The following is a 22,837-nucleotide window of genomic DNA, read 5'->3' on the forward strand; positions in this document are numbered from 1 at the left end:
TCATTTGCATCGTTCACTGAAGCCCCCCCTTGGGAATGTTAAACTGCGGGTCAATCTGAACTTTCAAGGCTCTTTCTTAGGAACGATGCCCAAAGGTGAGCACACAAAATTCTGTAGGGGAGCGGACAGGAATGGTACCGCCACTCTACCCAACTTTAACTCTCTATCAACCTTGCTCAGCAATAATCTCGGTTGGCTTCTGGACGCCAACCAATCCTCTGGAACCTGCAGAGTTATAAAACTCTGGACCGGAATCTGAAAACCCTGTGAAAACCCTTCTACCAACAATTTAGCATCCCCATCTGGATGGTACCCATTTGTCCAAGCTTGCAACACATCTACCTGCAAAGACGAGGGCAGCCCCGTCAGGGGCTCCCAGGGGGTCTTTCCCCTATTCATGCTCTTTGCTGCGTTTTGCACAGTTGGCTGCCCCGTGTCCCAACATCCTGCAAAAAGTGCAGACGTGCTTAAACTTCCAGATGGGTCTTGTGCATGCCGTTTTATTAAAGGCCCAGCAAGCACCCTTCTTATCCCCTGGGCCTGGGCTGTTCCGAAAGGACTGCTCAGGTCTCCCAGTTCCCAAACCCTTGCTTGACGTCAAGCGTGCCACTGTGCAGCTAGCCCGCAAGTCCATTGCCCTAGTTCCTCAGTCCATCTGTGCATTCCCTGCCTTAGCACTCCTGTACCGTTCGTCATACACCAGCCACACCCCAAACACACGGTTGTGGCATGGTCAGCACCAAGTGATTATAGAATAGTAGCTTCTGGTGGAGCTCTGGAAACCTTTCAAGCAATATGGCAGAGAATATCGCAAAACTCGTGGCCCAATTGGCCAAAGATTTTTCCACAAAGAACTTTCTATCCTTTCTCTCCCCCTTTGAGTCCTTACACTCCTCCACCCTCTAGGGAAAGAATTTCAATGTACTTGTCCTTCCAAAGGTTCTCATTTGGATCCTGTGGCACATGCCACATAAGCATACCTGACACAGCTTCCTGAGCTAGGACGCAGGCTTTCACTGCCTTCCCTCCGTCTGGCAAAATGACAGCTGAAACTGATGCGGCCTCACTTGTGCCCCCCACCAGCCCGTCACCACCCGGGCCACCGGTCATCCAAGCGGGTTCCCGCCTAATCCAGGTGTGCCCTTGGGACCGATACTGGTTGACTTACTGTGGCCCAACCGCCCATATCAGACCAGACACTGATGGGGGAACCCATGCCTGATGCTGCAGTGCCCCTTGCTATCCTCCAAAATTGCCACCAATTGGCCATCCTACTCCCCTCCGCCCCCCCCCCCCCGGGTTACCAGACGTAGGAGCACTCCAGCCATAACCCGCACCCTGCCAGTTACTCATTCCACAAGGGTTCTTTTGGGTAAGACCACTTGGCGCCCAATGCCCCCAATTGGGTGGCTTAAGGGAACCTGGGAGGCAAGGGGCACCCCTGCTGTTTCAGGTTGAACCCCTCAAGGATGAACCGGGCTAGTCCCATCCCTGCCTGTGGTGTCCAGTACTAAGGGCACCTGCGGTGTGCTGTTCTTCCCCATGCACCCTCCCCCTGTATTGACAGACCTCTCTTCATTGGGCCCAGTTATAAATAACTGAGGTGTTGGAGTTGACACCACCACTGCCTCCACAGGTGCGTGACCCCCCTTACAGCTCCCTTCCTTTTTTTTACCGGGGGGAATGCCGCCCTAGGCGCTACATTCATCCGCAACGGCCACACCGGTAGGGGGGCCTCTCTTCCACATTCTCTGGTACCCTGCTGGCCCCCACATCCCCCGGTGGCGAGTATTCCGACGACAGGGAGATAAATATGACATCTAATTCCTTCCCTTGCATTATTACAATAACATACCGCTGCTAGCTTCCATGGTGCCCACTTAAATCTAAATTGCGTTCCCAACCGCAACTCCCCCACAGTACAACCGTAGAAATCACCCAGTTCCCTGCCAGCGCTCGTGCCTCTTACAATTCGCAAATGTTGCAATAACCCATGCACACTCGGTTCCCTGTTGCCTTATAAAAGCCAAACTATGTCCAGGTAGCAGTACCCTTATGCTCCTTGCTTGCCCCAAATGCACCGAACAAAGTAAATAGATCCCCCACGAAAGAAAACAAGACAGTTGTGTGTTATCACAATTGCAATCCCTGCAGAGCCCGCTAAGCCGCTAAGCAAACCCTGTTCTCCGCACTGCCAGCACCCACCCGAACCACTTCTGCAGCCAGACCAACACCCCCCTCGCCCACCACTGACTTCCCCTTACCACCCTGCACCTTATCTCACCACGTACGTGGCCAAATCCGGGGAACGAACCACACGTTCCTCCTCTTCCCTCTTCCGATCACCGTCCCACCGAGGAAGCCGGCCTACACACCCCCTCACCCCCAATGATATACCAGTTTCTACCAGTTACCACACAACACACTATCTTGTCATAGAACAAACTCATGCCTGGGATTTGCATAAAAGCAAAGAGAATTATGGGAACATAGGATTTCCAAGTTTTAAACTTGAAACATGTCTGTTTGTGATTCAACAAGAAATACTTTTGAGTGAATAATGGAAGTTGGGCGCTGCTGGTTTCATTGTTCCCTATTATCACCCTAAAGAAAAGGCTGTACATTGCAGGACATATATAGAATTTTGGACAGCTATAAAACAGTATGTGGGGCGTTGGCTCTGTCTGCATTCAGTTTCCTGTTCTGGGACTTCTGAAGCACCAGGGCTCGTGGGCTCAGTTTCAGAAGAGATCTGGGTGTTTCTTGTGCTGGTCCCGGGTCTTTGGGAAAGAGCAGACAAACTTTGCTGGAGTCCTGCTTTATCGTGTTCCTGCCCATTTCCCAGGCTGTCTGGGACAGCAATACATAACAGACGGATTGCCTTGCTGCCCCTAATTTTGCACGTTTGTTTAAACTGAGAGCCAATGATATGGGAAATAGAAAGAAAATACATCGTTTCTTGGGAGAGAATAATAGAAAGTCAACTTTGATGGTAAGATACAAGAGAGGAACAGAAAACTGAGGTGTCAGCTCCAAGAGTTGAAAAAAAGGGTACATATGGAGATCCTGCATTAGAAACGTTAACAAGTTTAAAATTGGGTTCAAGGGCGGAAAGTGCATATTTGTCATCTAGAAGGTGAACAAATGCTGAATGTCTTTTCCAGAGGGGACACAATATTATTCTGGAGGGTGATGAGCGAAGATCCTGGCCATCATCCTATCCTATTCAGGAATCTGCCTGGGTGGAACACTTTACGTCTATGTTTAAAGATGGAGGTGTGGCTAAGTCACCTCGAGTTTTTCCTGAAGGTCAGCCGTGGACATTAGGCTTTGCTAGAGAGGATATTTTCTCTCTGATTCTGGTTGCAAAATCTTCCAGAGCTGCCAGCCTGGATGGGATACCGAACTTCATGATAAAGGGCGATCCAAAACTGTGGGTGGAAATATTATTTCTGCTGTTTACGCTCATTTTAGAGTTCAAAGTGATTCCCAAATCCTGGAAAATGGCAATCGTGGGCCCTATATTTTTAAAAGAGGACAGATTGTCTCTGGACAACTATCGTCCTATAACTCTGCTAGACTCCTGCAGCAAAATGTTTGCTACGTCAGCCCTGAAATAGGTAAATCTATGGACCACAGAGTAGATGAAAATCAAGCAGGATTCGGAAAGGGCTAGGAACTTTATTGAATGTCCTTCTCCTGGCCCTCTTAATAAAGGTAAAGAAACAGGAAAAAAAGCATATTTATATGTTCTTTGTAGATTTATCCTCTGCTTTTGATAGGGTAAACAGTGAAACCGTGTGGAAAAAAACTACAAGGATCACAGATTTCAGCTACACTTTTGGAGCTACTTATGGCAATGCATGCAGAGTCTAAGATGAGGATTAGGTTAGATATGATATAACATTTATAACGCACCTATACGCAAGTGTTTCAAGGCGCGACGAGGCAAGGGAGGGGGAACAGAGGGAAGACAGACAACGATCCTACTAGGCCAGGTGTCATTCAGATCACCGGGGGAGTTGCTAGGTCTGGAAAAGACCCGGGGCTAAGCTGATGTCGGAACCGTTGGGACTGGGGGCTAGCTAGTCTTTTGGCTGTAGCTCCTGAGATTCTATCCGGGGCTACAACCAAAAGATCAGGGGCTATAGCCCCCTTAGCCGCCCCTAGCAACGCCCCTGCAGATCACCCAAGTGCATGGGAAGGGGGAAGGGGAAAAGTGCGGGGCGGAAGTGGGAAGGGACAGTGAAGTACATGGGATAATAGAATAAATAAACAATAAGTAAAAGTACGGCCAACAGGTGGCAAGTGCAAGGCTAAGTGCAGACATCAGGTGTCAAGTACTGGTAGTGGTACTGTAGGGAAAAAGAAAACAGTCACCAAGTGCGGGGGTTGCCAGGAAGGCAGTGCAGGTGTGTGTGACTGGCGGGGGAGGGACCTGGGCCTGCGATCAGAGGGTGGCCAGGTAACCAGTGCAGTTTCAGTTTTAGCCAGGAGGTCAGCAGGGGAGAGGCGGAGAAAAAGCAGAAGCAAAGAGAAAGGTTTTGAGGTGCTTCTGGAACCAGAGATGGTTCTCCTCAAGTTTCAGGGAGGCAGGGAGGCTGTTCCAGGGGCAGGCCCCAGCCGAAGAAAGAGATCTACCACCAACTCGTTGATTGGAGAAGCGACTGACCCTGAGGGAGTTGGAGGCGGATGAGCGAAGAGCTCGAGAAGGAAGATATTTAAGAAGAGAGAGTTGAAGGTATTAAGGCCCCAGGCCCCAGACGGTCTTGTGGACAATGCAGAGGGTTTTGAACTTAATCTTTGCAGCCACTGGGAGCCAGTGCAGAGATTTCAGTCCTGGAGAGATGCGATCCCTGGGCTTGAGGCCAAGGACAAGTCTCACAGTCCTGTCTGGATGAGTTGCAGAGGACGGAGAGTAGAAGCAGGCAGATTTAGAAAGAGGCTGTTGCAATAGTCCAGCCTAGAGAGAACCAGAGCTCTGGAGACAGTGAGCTTCTGGGGGAAGGAGAGGAAAGGAAGAATACCTCTGAGGAGCTGCAGCTGGTAGTGTGACTTCTTAGAGACGTCAGAGATGTTAGGAGAGAAGGAGAGTGTGGAGTTGAAGATGACCCCATGGTTTTTAGCCTCACAGGTGGGAGCAGGAAGAGGGCCAAGAGAGGCCGGCCAGAGAGTGACAGGAAAGGAGGGAGCGGGTGTGCTGATGAGGAGAATCTCGGCCTTACTGGCATTCAGGCAGAGGTCATTGGCGGCACACCACTCCTGCATAGCAGACAGACAGTCAGAGATGAGAGAGGGAGAAGTGGTGGCTGAGGGTAGCCTGAAAATGAGCTGAGTGTCATCTGCATAGCACAGATGGAACTGTTACCTTGTCTGGAGCCATTAACACTGGGAGGTAAGTGGTGCAGGGCTCTGTCCTGAGACCTGCCCTGTTTAATTTGTAATTGGCTGACTTGGACGTCTATATGCAGAAAACCAAGCTTTTCCACCGTTCTTGGGCTCTATGCATATTCACTAGCTTGCGTTTGCGGATGATTTGGTCTTTTTTGACCAAACTCTGATTGGCCTCCAGTGTTCATTAAAATCCCTGGTACACTTTATGGATCTTCATGACTTGTCGATCAATACATCTAAGATAAAGCTTATGGTTTGCCAAAATGGTGCCAAGAAAATTCCGGTTACATGTCTTTATACCGAGATATTGTATACCAAATGCCCAAATATCTCGAAAACCTTAATATTGAATGCTTTAAAAAATAATAGTTTGAGGGGGGTCCCTCAAATCCCATTTCTGACCCCTAGAAACCCATCCCAACTGTTTCCCCCAAAAATTAACCCTTTACCCCAACCTAAATATATTCGATTTTAAAGGTTTTCAAGATATAAGTTTAGATATATGTGGGATTCGATATACAATATTTGATATAAACATTGTACACCGAAAATTCCCTTCACCTGGAGAATTAAGGGCAATAAATTGAGTCTGGTGAATAGGTATTCATATTTCGGGTTCACAATTTATAATGGCCCGAGCAAAAAGGTATGCTTGGACTGTATGAAAAAGAAATGTGATCATTTTGCAACCCAAATGAAAAGGCTTAACTCAAAGTATGGCAAATTCTCATGGGCACCGCTGTTGAAATATTACAGGCTGATGGTGCTACCAGTGTTACTTTACGATACTGATTTGTTAGGTGAATATCAGGAGAAGGACTGGCAGGTACTAGAGGCACAAATCTAAAGAACGTTTTTGGTGTTGCATAGCTGCGTTCCTGTTGAGGTTATTAGGCATGAATTTGGGTTGCTCTCAATTGGAGCATGGAATGGAAATCCCTTGCCTTTCTTTATAAGATTACCTGCCCCCTTGAACAGTCAGCATGTAGTAAACTGAATTCCCTTTTGAGAAACGAGAGTGTTCCCTGACTCGTAAAATGGTTTAAGGATTGTAATGTAATTATGTCTCAGTTCGATCCCTCTAGAGATCTTTCTACAATTGGTAAAAAAGGCTCTCTGGGTGTTCGATTGGTGTAAGACGAGAAAGACAATTAGTTATTCTCTCTTTCATGCTGTACGAGAAAAACCTTTGTATGAATCAGAGCTGTCCATTGATAGGTTTCCTTGTCCAAAAATGAGGGCCCAATTCTTAAGATTATGATTCAATCTTATGCAAACTGTGGAGGTAGAGGGTGCTCGAAGAGAGGAGGAAAAAGCAATTAGATTCTGTAGATTGTGTGAGAACAAAGAACAACTGGAAACATTGGAGCATTTACTTACGGAATGCCCATCAACTCTTAAAGCCAGGCACAAACGTGTTGACACGTTTTTATTTACTCAAAGAACTTATAGGCGGGAGCATTTTTGGAATAGGATCTTAATTGGTTCAGAAGTTTCTCTGTCTATAGCAGTATTAAAGTGAATAGAGGAAATATTTGTGTTGATTTAGTGATTGTAAGTGTATTTGACATTTTTTTGAAATTGTATATATATGAATGTAATACATATGTCTTTATTATAATTGTTAACATGGAATTGGTATTTAATTTTATGAATTAATTAAGATGTTGCCAATGGTTTTTAATTGGTTTCATAATGTGTAAAGTTTGTCAAACTGTTTGTAAAAATATTTATGACAGACTACAATATGAGATCTAAAATTGACATATTAAGTTTCGAAGGATGTAATGTGATGAGAAGTGGAATTGTGCACTTTTCTGCACTGGCTTTTTAATGTATGAAATTGATTGCAGTTTGTATGTGGTTAGTTTACTCGGTGAAGTTTAGGCGTGATGAAATGAATAAAGTGGTGAGGATGACAATGTATTTTAGGAATACGGAATACAGTGCCGAAAGGCTTGCACCATCTCATGTTGTCCACAGCAGTAACCAGAGCCCCTCTGTTGAGGTATGCCGCGATGGTTACTATACTGAGCAACATCACAGCAATGTGAACCCCCCCACCCCCGTACAACCAGGATGGGGATTGCACCCTCCCATGCATGGGGCAACAAACAAGCGACCTACCTACAGTGAATTCCTATCAATCTCATGCCAGGAAAAGCAAGTTTTGCTCAAATGCATTCTCTACAGGCCTGGTCGGACTTGCATGGTGTCAGCCCACTTTGTCAATCTCAGCAGATCACATCTGTTTATAGATGTAAATGGCAATCGACCACCATGTCAGCATTTGAACTGTAATTGTAATTGGGTATAAACGCGCTTAATACCCAGAGGTTTCTAAGCGCGGACCCGGGGATCGAACCTGTGTTACTCTGCATCATTCTTGCTTCCAAGGCGAGCGCGTTGCTCCTGAGCTATCCTCCCAGCCATGACTCCGAAATCGGCTTTGCCTAGTGACCACTAGTCATCACACATCTTTGTGAAAAAGGCAGGCAGACTCTCATCCGGCCTCTGCACCTTCTGTTGTGTAATGGAACCTAAAAGAAAACGGCCGGTTGAGCGGCACCTGTGTTGCTGCACGTGCGTTGTGCGGCTCTTGCCCTACTTCTGGAAACAACGTTTCCTTGTGTGAATGGAGCGGTCCGATGCAATCACCTATGTAATTGTTGGCATCTCAACAGATATTCTGTGGAATCCATCACCTGGCAGTGGTGTTTCTATCAACGTAAAAGAGTCGAATGGTGTCAGGATCTGAGAATTGCATTCCAAATAGGAACAATCTTTACACAAAAGTGCCAGTGGCTAAAGAGGTACAACCTCCTTTCATCAACAGCCTATTTTTTACGAATATTTTTTGCTGAAAAAACTGGTGGGAAAGTGTAAATAAGGGATGGGTCAGGAATAGTTGGTGGGGGGGGGGGTTAGGAATAGGGAGAAAACAACAGGGGATGGGGAATTGGGGGGCGAACCGCCCCAAAATCTAAAAAAATCAATTTCGATGAGTTTTTTCAGTGGAACTTATTTGTTAAAAAAAACCCAGCTAAAGGACAGCTGATCACGTGGCGCAGCTGATGATAGCTCTCTGTATGACGCCCCACACCTCCTCGTCTGTTTCTAATTCCTAGTCACAATGTTTGGAACATTTGAGATCAGGGTAAGGTGTCCCCTGACTGAATCCCAGCTGGGCTAATTTAGCCTAATTTTTTGGGTCCATACGTTAAGGACCATGAAATTGGATAACTGGAATACCAACTATTCACAGCACTCCGAAACTTAAAGAAACAGTGGTAGCAAGTGCTATGGGTGTTATGTAAATTATGATGCGTATAACGCACATCTGCCACTGGTGCCGCCTCGTTGGGCCGCTGGCTTGTCCAGAGGATTACTGTCCGCGTCCTGGAGCGCATTGATATGAAGGTATGCAGTGATTTTACCGAATGGAAAATAACGAACAACATTTTTACCTAAACATTTTTAACAAAAAAAATACTGAATTTTTAAAAATATATATATGGAGGTGGCATAAGGGGTTAAGACGGGTCGGGAGGGGGTTGGAGTGGTATTATGAAAGAAGGGAAACAAGGGTTTGCGGGGAGAAACCCCAAATAAAAAATAAAAAATCAGTATTTTTTTCGTTCAAAATGTTTAGTTAAAAATGTTTTCGTTATTTTTCGATTCCGTAAAATCACATGTAACCATTGATGAAAAGGTAAATCATTAGTGGTTGAAATATATCCTGTCTGGGTTATGTTGGATGTCGTGTGTTTTGGGCCAGAGATTCAGCGGGTCGGATTCTGTGTGGGATATCCCGGTGCAAGCCGCGAGGTAGCTGCGTGCCCTTTGTGGCATTAGCGGTTGTCGTGTATGCTGGCCAGGGATTTTCTCTGGGCGTCGTGCTCTGAGCGTGCTGCTGCAACTGTGCAGGATGCGGTCCAGCATGCAGAGGTTGCTCGTGCTTTTTACTGGCACATGTTTGTCCGTAGGTATTGCTCAGGTGCACATGTTTTTCTCTGGGCAAGCAGTGAGCTGGGTTGTTTGAGGTGTGATGCTAGCCTGGAGAGCACATTATTAATGCCGGGCTGAGTAGACTTTGGTGGTGGGATGACCGGGTTGACCAATGGTAGAGTAAAGGTGACTAGGATATAAGTAGATTGATGCTGTATACTATTACTCTTACATTGCCACTATACCTCCACCCTCTGGCGGCTTCCAACTTTTCCCTATTGACTTGTTCTCTGTGGCTTCTTTCTTCCCTCCACGTTGCAGGCGCTCAAAGCTTCGTGACTTGGGAGGTGCAGCGCTACGACGGCTGGTACAACAACCTGGACCATAACAGCAGAGGAGCTGCAGGTGGGTACCCAATATCCCAAAATTTATGTATTTGTATTGTGGTGGTTGTGGGGTGTTGAGACCCTACAGTGTTGCATTTTACAACAACCACTTATAGGGCCCCAGGTGTGGTTACTGGGGTTAACGAAGCGCATATTAGAAAGGTTTGCGTCCTAAGATTGGTATTTAATTTTAAGAATATTTTACCAAGATTTGACCTAAAACATTTGACCTAATCACATTTGATCGCATATTTGTGACATTTATTTCGGTCTAAAGCCCCCCCCCCACTTCCCCTTAATGTAATCTATACCCTTACCCACCCCATATAAAAAAGCTCAAGAAAATTCAATCAAATGTTTTAGGTCAAATGTTTTTAGGTCAATTATGCTAATACCATTAGAAAGGGGCCTGGAGATGTATTGTTGAGGGAGTGAACTAGAGACACTTGGCGTGGGGGTCAGATTGCAGGTATGTGCGTGTATACATCTTAGGGAGGTTAAACAAGGTGGATAAAGTGGTTTGCATCCTCGAGGCTGAGGTGCAATGGAAGAGCTATACTAAGTCATAAAATGGCACGCCAGAAGGCAGTGCCATGTGCACAATGAACACTCTATGTATGAAATGGAAGTGGTCTTGCATAGTGCTACTCAGAGGTGGGGTAGGTGGGGCTATAGCCCCGGGTCTCTTTGTTGTAGCCCTGGATAGAAGCTCAGGGGCTACAAGCAAAAGGCTAGCTAGCCCGGAGTCCCGACAGTCCCAACATTAGCGTAGCCCTGGATCTTTTCCAGACCTGGCGAAACCCCTGGCGGCTTTGTTCCGCTTGGACAGCGTGGCAAAGGTTGGTGTCGCATACCACCTAAAATGGGAAAAATAATGCGTGGAGAACCTCAACCATCCAATGTATACTTAGATAGCCACCTTGCCTCAAAACAGAGAGGAGACCAAACACTGCATTAATAATGGCAACTGTTCCATTGACTAAACCACAAGGGGCTATTATCAGAGTGCCGTTAAAATACTCAACACAATGTCAGGAATTACCAGATGATCCATACAGAAGCACTAGATTTGTTCATAGGCAAATACCATTGGCCTACATGAAATACTTGGGAAATCCCTGAATCAATACAAACAGGACTGGGGAAACCACAAAGAATAGCTATGGCACCCAATAAGAAAACAAGGACCCAGAAATCTACTGACGGCGTGGCTTGGTGATGGCCTGAACTCAATTACTTCAATAGGGAGGAGGTATTGAGGCTCCATAATGCACTGGTGGGATAACTGCACTTCAAGAAGTAGAGCAAAGCAGGAGGTTTGAGACAGCGTGAACTGCACGCTACCAATTCATTATCGAGGAGTGTTGAAACTACTGTAAGGAACAGGCCCAACAATCATGACCAGCCAACACTCTCCCGTCCACATGCTCCCAACTCTGATGCTAATATCCAACTGTGTAGGGCTCAAGGAGCCAGCCCTCATCGGCCCAGAACATTGGCAGGAACTGGCGAGATGTCTTCCAGTCATGGGATAAGGAAAGCACGCCTCGAAGCTCCACTGGCGGGTGGGTGCTAAGGTCTCCATGTGCTATTCGTTTATCCACCAAAATGTGTAAAGGTTTGATACCCCTTCCTTGCTCCCTCTGCAAAAGAACATCTCACCTGCTCTGCTAAGGGGACTTGACAGTGCTGAAACATCCTCCAGCATCACCCAAATAACCCAGGTGACATCATGGTACTGTTTATCAGAGGTCAGGAAGTATAAAAAAGTAGTGGAACTATATTCCCCTTTGCCTCCCCCTCGCACCAACCTAATACTCATTCTTACCTATCCTCCACTCCCAATAAAAACCTTGTACATGGGTCATGCCTTTCCTCCCCTCCGCCCCCTAACGCTGTGACTGTACTTATCAAGACTGAAAGAAACACAATGAAAGGAAAGAAAACCCCTCCCCTTTCTAATCACCCACCATTTAAACCTCATATGAGACATACCAACAACCCACCCATTACCTACACATGGCTCTTCCTGCAACATGGTGCTTAAATGCATAAGGTCAATGTTGATCACTGTGAGTGCAGGGCAATATGGCAGCCATGGGGTGGACTTGGGACCCTGGAAATCTTTTTTTCAAGTGGCCTCATATTGTACCATGTGAGCACGCCCAACCCTTCCAAGTAGGGTTTTGTAGAGAGAGGGATGCTCTCACAAGATAATTTGCAAAATGTGGTCCCAAAAGTGAATTGTATAGCATTTCTGTGCCTATATAAGTATTACAGAATTGTTGCATAGGACAGCAAAATGACATAGAACATGTGTTAAAATGAGGAACAGCATACTCGCAACTTTATTAGAAATGCTTTGCTTCAGAGGGATGTGGGGGGTGAGGAGAGAGGAAAGGAAGGGGGTGGGTTTAATGGTAGAGAGGGTAAGAAGTGCAGACAACAAGTTAAGTCACACAGAAGAGGCCCATGGCGTAGAGGCCCACCAAAAAATCTCCAGAGTTCCATGTAGCCAGGTCCTGCACTGCGGACAACTCAAGAATGGGCGTTATGTCCCAAGCAGGCTGTTAAACAAAAGTAGGCCGGCGTCCTCAAGATAACTTATTAAGATGCAATATTAGAGCAATCCCAGCATGGCCCTGGTTCGAATCCCCAGTAGGGGGGAAGGGAAGCAAAAAACAAAAGTGGCCTTCGCCTGACATTCAGGAGTGGTTCTCCAGGCGTCAAAAAGTAAGAGGGCGGTGGTGGAATTGTCCCATTAGAAGAGGAACGTTGTTCTCTTTAGTTCCCACCCACTTTGACCTCCGTGTTTACCACACCCTTCGATTGTGCGGGGCTGAACCTAAGGTCAATGGGAACAATTCATATTAACAATGTGGCCGCCACTCCAGTCACGATGCCGCCTACATTAACCATACCTTTGGTCCTTGCTTGGCACCGCCTGAATATTCTATTCTCATGCTAGAACTCAGAGCTCACCAGGGCACCTGATGCAAAAATGTCGAAAGACTTTTGCACATGGATGCTCTGGAAACATGTCTGAAATTCCTGACGGGAAGGGGTGGCAGGATTTTAATAGCATCCTGGAGTGTCCTGATCGAGGAGCTGCGTAATCATGGCAAACACTGATTATTTCACATTTTTAGTCAGCGCTACCTGCTGGATTCCCCCATCCCCCTTCCAGGTGCTGTATGGCATAGATGTTGTTAGTGCCCAGTTGAGTGGTACTCATCTGTGGGCTTGGTCTAGCCTATAGGGCCCTAGGGCAATGCCAGAAGTGCCAGCCATGATAGTAGTTTGGGGCATGTTTTCTGGCTCGAATGGGACACTTTTTTGGACGGAGTGGGCCGGTTTCATAAGTTGCTACACTAGTTGCAGCCAATGTTTCTAAGTAACAGGTTTGAATGCCAGTGCCGCACTTACAGACTGGTCTCCGGTATTATGGCGCGTTATAATGAATGAATTCCAAATGCATTATTTGCCACATATTTCACAAAAATCACCCCCTTGGGTAGTACTCAGACGGTCTATTCTGAGGGAATTCTAAAGCGAGTTAATTTAAATGTTTGCTCTTGCTTTCCAAATCTATCCGCGATAAGGAACCATTGTATCGATCCTCCTCTATCCAACACCACAAACCTTCTTTGTATCTCCTCTCTGCCCCCTTTGACTTTCTTGTGGCTCCTCGCCCTCCCTTTGCTTCCTCTCGCTTCTGCTCTTTCTCTCCCCTTGCTCCACTTGCATGGAATTCTCTCCCCCCCTGGCCCTTCCCCGGACATCCGAGAAACAGTTCACATGGATTTGTTCAAAACCAAACTAAAGCCTACCGCCTCGCCTCAGAGTTAACCTACCTCTCCTCAGCCCTGCTAGATAACATTTGCCCCTCACCACTAACCTGTCTCTCTCCCTCATTTTCTCTGTCTCCACTCTAGCACTTGTCATGTACTGAGCACTACTGGCCGTACCGCCTACCAGCACTTAAAAATGTCCATTGGTGGTTGTACTTAATCTATAAATGTCCACTTATGTATTAGTCCTGGTGACTGTTTCATTTACTCCCCTCCACAACCTGGTCAGAATGTCCCTCAAACTCACCCGAGTGTAAGAAGCACACCCCTTCCGGTCAAATCTGATTTCTTATCTATTGTACCTTCTTTTGTGATCAAAACATCATTGTTCCTCCTGTCTATAAATACATAAATAAAAGGCGATGCAGATGAAACACTGCCCACATTCCTCACCAATCTACTTCATTTACCCTCTAGCTTCTCAAATGTCTGCTAAAAGAGTGCTCTTAAATCATACTCTGTGATTCTTGGATATGGTTAAAACTTGTGATTTTGCATTTCTGATTCCTTTATTAATAAAGGACTGCAAGTACCAGACTGCAATAAGACATGGGCCTGAAGGCCAAGACTGGTTCATTATTTAACACCAGGCAGGATAATGGGGTTTCAATTTAAACATGTCACAGAAAAGCCTGGGTGATAACTTTACACCGTGGTAGGCCTGTTTGACACAGCCCAGCTTGTTTTTTAGGCATTACATTTGGAGTGCAAGAAAAAAGTTGATCTCATTTTTTTTAAACTCACACAAACATGCAGCCTTCTCTTCTGTCAGGAACAGCTGTGAACACAGCTGAACTGTAGCCAGAGCAAAAGGTTGGGTCCTAGAGAAATTTGGGGCAGGACTGTCCCATCACGCCTCACCAGACCTTTGCCACTGACAAGCTGCCTTGTACATGGGAACAGGTTTAAGTTCAACCAATTTTCTTCTGCAGCTCTTAAAACAATTCATATTGTGCAACCGTCCTGCATGCCACAGACTGACACCCTTTGCTAAGGAGGAACCTCCACTAATTTCATCAGCCTCCATTTTCCTTCGCTCTTTCTCTTTCTGTTGTTCGAGGCAGGCCTCCTGGCAGCCTTTACCCATGACTAGTCTATATTTTGGTCAATGGAGGACACTGTTCGCACTTAAGAGTCAGAGAGAGTGAGTGGTAGAGTCACCATCACTGAGTGAGAACATTTAACTGGGAGATGTTTACATGGTCAGTGGTTATCCTGAAACCCTGCTGTGCTGTTGCGAAACGTGAGAACTAGACTTAGCGACCCAGAGCGCACAGCGTTGTTGACATCACAGAGATTTCTCCAACTGCTTGCTTTTGATGAAATAGCCATAGTGGAGGGTAGCAAGTCGGTTGGAGGGGGAGACAGAAAGAAGAGAAAGAAGGGAAGAATTGGATTGTGGGTAGGTCGAGATGGAATGTGACTAAAAAAAGACTCAAGCTCTAGATGACTTAAGAACGTAAGGGTAAGCTCTAGTGTCACACAGTCTGGAAAAGCGTAACAGGATTCGGCTGGGGTTTGGTGCTCTGGATGCCAATGAAAAGAATGAGGGCTCCAAGAACGTTAAATTTATTCAAGACACTAACCATACTCACGATGACTAAGTCAGCTACTGCACATATATCAACGAACACATATAAAAGTTGGATTACATTGCTGTACTGCGTTGTTGAACACATGACCAGCACACAGGTTGTGTGTGTTACTATTATGTTTTTGCGATGTGGACATCCCTACACAGATCTTGGTGGTAAAGCTCAATGAATGTGTTTGTACATGTTGCCATCTAACAGTGGCTTAGATCCTCTCCTGCTTCTATGTCTAAAAAACATTGTTTTTCTGTTAGACTCAGTGTCGCACTCACTCATTGTTAGTCAATTGCAGCATGACATTTCATGGCCGGATCGTCTTGTGACACATTATCTCACAGTGCTTGAGATACAATGCAGAGCGAAGCCTGACCCCCAGATTGTCTCTGCCATTTTCGGAAACTCAGGGCCAAAGCCTTCATTGCCTCTGATAGCGGAATAGTCCCAGAGGCCACTTCCTTAACAGCCCGTCGTGTCCATTGGTTTCCTCCAATCATACTGACCTTACTTCAAGGCCAAGTAGGAGCTGGCAGAGGTTTCTTTCAGCTTTTTAAACTTTTATTTGGCATGGTTTTCAATTTGTAGAAGAGGTTAGCTTTAGTTGTGCACTTTGAAGTGGTCCTGCTGCAATCTGGCGCTTTATCAAACATAAAAATAAATAAATACATGATCAGGACTCCAAGCTGAATGCCAACTCCCTCTCTTGTTTGTCGAACAGGGCATTTATTCTTTGGCGAATAGGGCATTTATTGTACTGTGTCTTTAGTCAAATGAGCTTTTTCAAATGAACTTGATCAGGAGGTTAAGAAATGTACCCCAAAGGCTCCTATAGAGAGATTCCAAACTTTGGCTGTAACATTGCTGTTATCCACGGTGCATGGGTGGCCCAGAAGTATGCCAAACCTAAGCACTCCATTGTTTAGCTTAATGTTGCTGGTGGTTCTCCACCAACAAGAATATATGAACACACAATTAATTTGGGAACTTGTGAGGAAAGCGGAGTTTCCTGGGCGGGGGGAAGCAGCTTCTCCCAGAGTGATGGCAATTAGCAGTTGCTGGTGAGATGCAGGAGGCCATTCAACTACTCAGGGAGCCAGAAGGTTGCTGCAAGGGATCTCGGTCCTCTGCCCCCCCTCCAAAAGGCTGCCGGCATTAGGCCACTCTGCCCTGTGCTGCCACCAATCTCACCATCCAACTCTGCCTTTTGCAGGGGAGGAGCAGGGGAGGAGTATTCTCCTCATGCCCCCATGATTGCTCTCTGCTCCCTCTCTCCCGAGACTCCCCTGACCTCTCCCGTCTACCTTCCGAGGTGCCCCACTTCCCTTGCCGCCACTCCTCTTCACTTTGTCCGACCAGTGCAGCGCATGGCATTGCAAAGTTCTCGGAATGAACTTATGCATGCCGCCCTTCTCCCACCGGCTTTGCAATGTTCTCGGAATGAATTTATGCATGCCGTCCTTCTCCCACCGCCTTTGCAATGTTCTCGGAATGAACTTATGCATGCCGCCCTTCTCCCACCGGCTTTGCAATGTTCTCGGAATGAATTTATGCATGCCGTCCTTCTCCCACCAGCCTTGCAATGTTCTCAGAATGAATTTATGCATGCCGCCCTTCTCCCACCGCCTTTGCAATGTTCTCGGAATGAATTTATGCATGCCGCCCTTCTCCCACCGGCTTTGCAATGTTCTCGGAATGAATTTATGCATGCCGTCCTTCTCCCACCAGCCTTGCAATGTTCTCAGAATGAATTTATGCATGCCGCCCTTCTCCCACCGGCTTTGCGATGTTCTCGGAATGAATTTATGCATGCCGCCCTTCTCCCACCGGCTTTGCGATGTTCTCGGAATGAATTTATGCATGCCGCCCTTCTCCCACCCGCTTTGCAATGTTCTCGGAATGAATTTATGCATGCTGCCCTTCTCCCACCCGCTTTGCAATGTTCTCGGAATGAATTTATGCATGCCGCTCTTCTCCCACCGGCTTTGCAATGTTCTGGGAATAAATGTATGCATGTCGCCCTTCTCTCACCGCCTTTGCAATGTTCTCGGAATTAATTTATGCATGCTGCCTTAATCCCACCGGCCTTACAATGTTCTCGGAATGAATTTATGCATGCCGCCTTAATCCCACCGGCCTTGCAATGTTCTCGGAATGAATTTATGCATGCCGTCCTTCTCCCACCCGCTTTGCGATGTTCTCGGAATGAATTTATGCATGCCGCCCTTCTCCCACCCGCTTTGCAATGTTCTCGAATGAATTTATGCATGCCGCCCTTCTCCCACCCGCTTTGCAATGTTCTCGGAATGAATTTATGCATGCCGCTCTTCTCCCACCAGCTTTACAATGTTCTGGGAATAAATGTATGCATGTCGCCCTTCTCCCACCGCCTTTGCAATGTTCTCGGAATGAATTTATGCATGCCGCCTTAATCCCACCGGCCTTGCAATGTTCTCGGATTGAATTTATGCATGCCGCCTTAATCCCACCGGCCTTGCAATGTTCTGGGAATAAATGTATGCATGTCGCCCTTCTCCCACCGCCTTTGCAATGTTCTCGGAATGAATTTATGCATGCCGCCTTAATCCCACCGGCCTTGCAATGTTCTCGGAATGAATTTATGCATGCCGCCTTAATCCCACCGGCCTTGCAATGTTCTCGGAATGAATTTATGCATGCCGTCCTTCTCCCACCGGCCTTGCAATGTTCTCGGAATGAATTTATGCATGTCGCCCTTCTCCCAGCGGCCTCAAGACTTTCACACGTTGTAATGCATGGCGAGAAGATACTCCTTTTTGGGATGAAGTAGACAGAGCTCTCAACGATGGTTATAAGCAGGAGTGTGCAGTGACAAACAAAGATCTACTACTGAGGTCAGTGCTCTCCGTGCACCGTGGATAACCACAATGCACCATGCACCAGGGATAACAGCAACTGCAATGCACCATGAACCAGGGATAACAGAAGTACACAATGAATCATGGATAACAGAAGTGTAATGCAAAGCACCCTGGGCCACCAATGCGTCATGGATAACAGCAATGCATCATGCACTCTGGGCCACCCATGCCCCATGGATAACAGCAATGCATCATGCACCCATTTTCACCCATGCAGCATGGGTAACAGCAATGCATCATGCACCCTGTGCCATTCATGCGCCATGGATAACAGCAATACATCATGCACTCTGTGCCACCCATGCGCCATGGATGATGGCATTGCATCATGCACTCGGGGCACCCATGCCCCATGTATAACAGCAATGCATCATGCACCCTGTGCCACCCAGGTGCCATGGATAACAGCAATGCATCATGCACCCTGTGCCATTCATGCGCCATGGATAACAGCAATATATCATGCACTCTGTGCCACAGATGCGCCATGGATAACGGCATTGCATCATGCACTCGGGGCACCCATGCGCCATGTACAACAGCAGTGCATCATGCACTGCTAACTGCAATGCACCATTCACAGGGGTTAACATGAGTACCCCATGCACTGGGGATAACAGCAATGCATCCTGCACCAGGAATAACATCAACCGAAATGCACCATGAACCGGGGATGACAGGAATACACAATGAATTATGGATAACAGCAATGTAATCCAATGCTCCCTGGACCACCCATGCGCCATGGATAACAGCGATGCATCATGCACCCTATGCCACCCATGCGCCATGGATAACAGCGATGCATCATGCACCCTATGCCACCCATGCGCCATGGATAACAGCGATGCATCATGCACCCTATGCCACCCATGCGCCATGGATAACAGCGATGCATCATGCACTCTCGGCACTCATGTGCTAAGTATAACAGCAATGCATCAGGCACCCTATGCCACCCATGTGCCATGGATAACAGCAATGCATCATGCACCCTATGCCACCCATGTGCCATGGATAACAGCGATGCATCATGCACTCTCGGCACTCATGTGCTAAGCATAACAGCAATGCATCACGCACCCCATGCCACCCATGTGCCATAACTGGGGTTAGCAGGAGTATGGTGCCCAGTTAATATGTCGAATACATAATGTCGAATGAGAAAAATGTCGAAAAGAATTGCCCACATTTTTTTTTTCTCTAATATGTCATTTTTTAATTTACATGTTTTTTTTGCTTTTGTGCGTTAAAAAAAAGGGTTAAAAAAGGGAGGGTTAGGGGGAACCCCCCCATTTCGAACAGAAAAGAAAAAGAAAAAGACATTCAAATGTTTTTTTTCTGGCCATTTTTTTGGGACATTTTTGCATTCAACATTATGTAATTCGAAAATATCACTATAAACCCAGGAGTACACCAGGCATTGTGGGTAACAAGAATGATCATGCACCCTGGACCATCCACACACCATGGAAAACAGTTGTTTTCATTAGGCAAAAGTAGTGATTGGGTTTCACAAGATTTGCAGTAAAATATCAGCATCAATGAGATAAGAGGAATATAACAGACATAACCGGTGCTCCATTAAAACGTTATCTGGGTTGTGTCATCAATTTCCTGGACGTCTCCACCTCAAAACATTATTGCACACATATGGCCCTCATTACGAGTATGCCGGTTCGGAAATGAGGTGCTGGTAACAACGGTCAGCAGTAGGGGTTCTGAACAACCGGCAGGCTTGACCTGCTGGTAGTTCAGGCTCCTACCGGCAGAAAAATCACTTAAGCGCCGGCACCGTTAACAACGATGCTGACGCTTCAGAGTTCCCGTTCCCATGGAGTCCACTCCATGGGAATGTACCGTACAGCGCCGCCTGTAATATCCTGGTATTATCCGGATATCGGGAAGCAGAAACGGTAAGCTGAGGTTGCCGGTACGGCAACCTCGTGATGAGGGCCAGTTTTGCCCCATTTCCTCACTATTCATTTAGTTGTTGTTTTATAACATGCTACTTTCAAAGCACCGTAGTGTGGGGTGGAGGTGGGGAGAGGTTCTGCATGATGACATCTACAGTGCTGAGCTCAAGGACTCCTGTGATAGCCTGGGAAAGGTGTGGCAAGTGCGATACAGGGCTACACATGAGAAGAACAGGTGCTGTCTAGTAACCAGATCCCGGTAGCATGGGTTTAAGAGGGCTTGGCAGCTGAGTGTGAGGCTGTGCCGCCATTTCATCCTGATGGGCGGCCTTGTGCAGGGAGATTTAGGCAGATTTGCTTCCAAATGCTTGGCGGAAAGGGAAGGGTTTGAGATTTGTTTCAGAGCTTGAGCTGGTCAGGCCCATGTTTAAGGTCTGGGGAGGGGAATTGCAAAATTCAGAGTCTAAGAGTGATTTGAATGATGTGCGCTTCTGTATTGAGAGTCACTGTAGGATCGATCCCCTTGTCGTTTTGTGATTTCCAAATTGGGGGTGCCTAGGTACACGCAGCCACAGTAGCCAATTCTGGGGAAACCAGGGATTGGATGATCAGGTATTTGCATTGAAGGGCTAGTGAGGGCATAATGTTTCATAATACAAGGAGTTTTAGATGACGACTTCTTGGTCAGTGCCATGATTTGTAGGGAGAACAAATGTTATTTTTTTTAATCAAAGATCATGCCCATGTACTGTGCTTCACAAACTGGCATGGGGGAGTCCATTAGAAGTGGTCACATATTTGGAATGGCGGTAGGGGGATCTCTGAGCAGCATTATTTATGAATTATAGGTGCTCAGACATAGATTGGTGGCTGGCATACATTGCTAAAAGATCTTGAGTCACAGAGGGATCTCGGCAAGATGGGGATCGTAGTCAACCATGGAAATCAAAAGTTGGGTGTCGCCTGCGCAGGGGTTGAAAGGTAGGTCAAAGCTTTCGATTAACTGGTCCAGTTGACGCATGTAGGAGTTGATAAGCCAGGTCGATGGGGAAAATCCTTGGTGTTTAACTTGGGCGGTATTGTCTGAGATGAAGGAAGAGATCAATTTCGCTGAGGGGCTTCTGATTCCAGTTTCTTCTTTCAGTCTTCTGATGATTACCTGCATATCATTTGGTTCTGATCCATAAAGTATTAGGAGTGCAGCTGTTTTTTTGTTGCATCAATTTGTTCAAGGGGTAGTTTCTGTGCTTCTGAATGGTCTGACTCTTGGTTGTTTGCCGTAAAGTAGAGAGTTGCGTATAGTGTGTTTTGACTGTTGTTTTGCAGCCATGCTGTTTTATAGCCTCACCTCCAATGGCAGGGTGGCTAGGGATCTGTAATTGAACCAGCCATTTTGTTCAAGGTTAGGTTTGTTCAGGTTAAACTTAATGGTGGCTGCTTTCGGTGGCCTTGGGATGACTCGGGATGACAGTGACAGGTTGCAAAGGTTGCAAAGGTTTTTATGGAGAGTATCATTGCTAGGAGCAATGATTTGAAGAGATCTGTAGAGCAGAGCAGGATTTGGGGATCCGAAGTTTTAAGGCATGATGTCCTGGCCGTGAATGGGGTTGAATTTTGCAAGAAATCCTGAAGCGAGGGTGGTCTGTTGGCGTGAGGGTATGAAATTTTGGCTGGTTGGATCATATTTTTTATCGTCTTTACCTTTTTTGTGAACAGGGTGGATAGGTCGTCTGCAAGTTGTTAGGTCTAAGAGACACTGGATCCTGTGAATTCTGGGTTTGATTGTTTTTTGAAGATTCTGAAATGTTCCTTGTTTTTGTTGGGTGCTTCTTGAATTCGGTTGAAGAGGTAGACTTGCATTTTATGCATAGTTGGAGGGTCAGAATAAGATCCATCAGGATTAGCTCCCCCCTAAATTATTAAATGAGGGTAATGTATTAGCAGTGATCATTAGGGAAGCCCTTGCCCACCCATATTGGTGCCTTCCAAGATCTTCTTTTGGCTACAGTAGGTCAAGGGGCATACCTCCAGCTGACATTTAGTCTGGTCTACAGCAGAGGTTCCCCAGAACCTGAAGGAGCTTTCCACGAACAGCTGATTGACTTTATGTTGCAGAAGGAAAAAACATACCCCCAACAGTGCGCATTTCCTGCATCTTGGAGGATTCCAACCCAGGTCCGGCACCTCTTTCGTGGGTTGTGACTCAATTTACTTGGGGCTGCTTTGTGTCTTCCATCTACCAGAATTATGTTGTTCTTATTGTTTGAGAATTGCACTCTGGCTAGTCTACTTCTGAAGCCTTCGAAAAACCCACTCCAGTTAGTAAAAATCCTACGGTGTGCGTGTCCATTTTGAAAGCGACGTTTGCTAAAGATGTTGGACGAAGGACAATGACATGAAAATGATCTTGTGGGTATCCACAATGCGTCTGTATGAGAAGAGCCCATCTCAGTGGGTACTATTGCATATGTATTCAGCCATTCAGGGAACCCAACTGCATCTTACTATCAATGGGTTGTGATGCTCATCCCCTACTCATTCTTCAAGCATCGTCTTGACATGCTCAATTATATTACATGCTCATCTGTTGATACCATTCCTTTCTACCAGGCTGTGAAAACCAAGGTTGGTTGCAGAAGCCAACAGAGACATGATATCAAAGCTTCTAGCAGAGTAGATCTCATGAAATGCAAATTCTGGATTGTGTTTATTGATAACTCTCCACAATGAACAGGGGCTAAACCATCAGAACAAGTCGTCTTAAAGCTGTTACCTGTAACTAAAGAAATACTACAGTCCCTCACTTGACAATGATTTTTTTGTTTTGTGTTGATCTTCACACTTGTTGTAAAAAAT

The 22,837-nt window shown here is 46.4% G+C and overlaps 1 protein-coding gene across 2 annotated transcripts in view; it reads left to right on the plus strand.

Moving 5' to 3' along the window:
• The window catches only part of LOC138504310 (dual oxidase 1-like), a 1,064,761-nt gene that overhangs the window by 393,412 nt on the left and 648,512 nt on the right, over nt 1–22,837 (plus strand). For both annotated transcript variants that reach the window (XM_069624719.1, XM_069624718.1), the window contains exon 3: nt 9,664–9,747. In XM_069624719.1, the coding sequence (XP_069480820.1) occupies nt 9,664–9,747 (84 nt within the window). The remainder of the gene's footprint in view (nt 1–9,663; nt 9,748–22,837) is intronic.

This window comes from Ambystoma mexicanum, chromosome 11, assembly GCF_040938575.1.
Source record: "Ambystoma mexicanum isolate Mex_15411 chromosome 11, UKY_AmexF1_1, whole genome shotgun sequence".
In the NCBI taxonomy this organism is placed as follows: Eukaryota; Metazoa; Chordata; class Amphibia; order Caudata; family Ambystomatidae; genus Ambystoma; species Ambystoma mexicanum.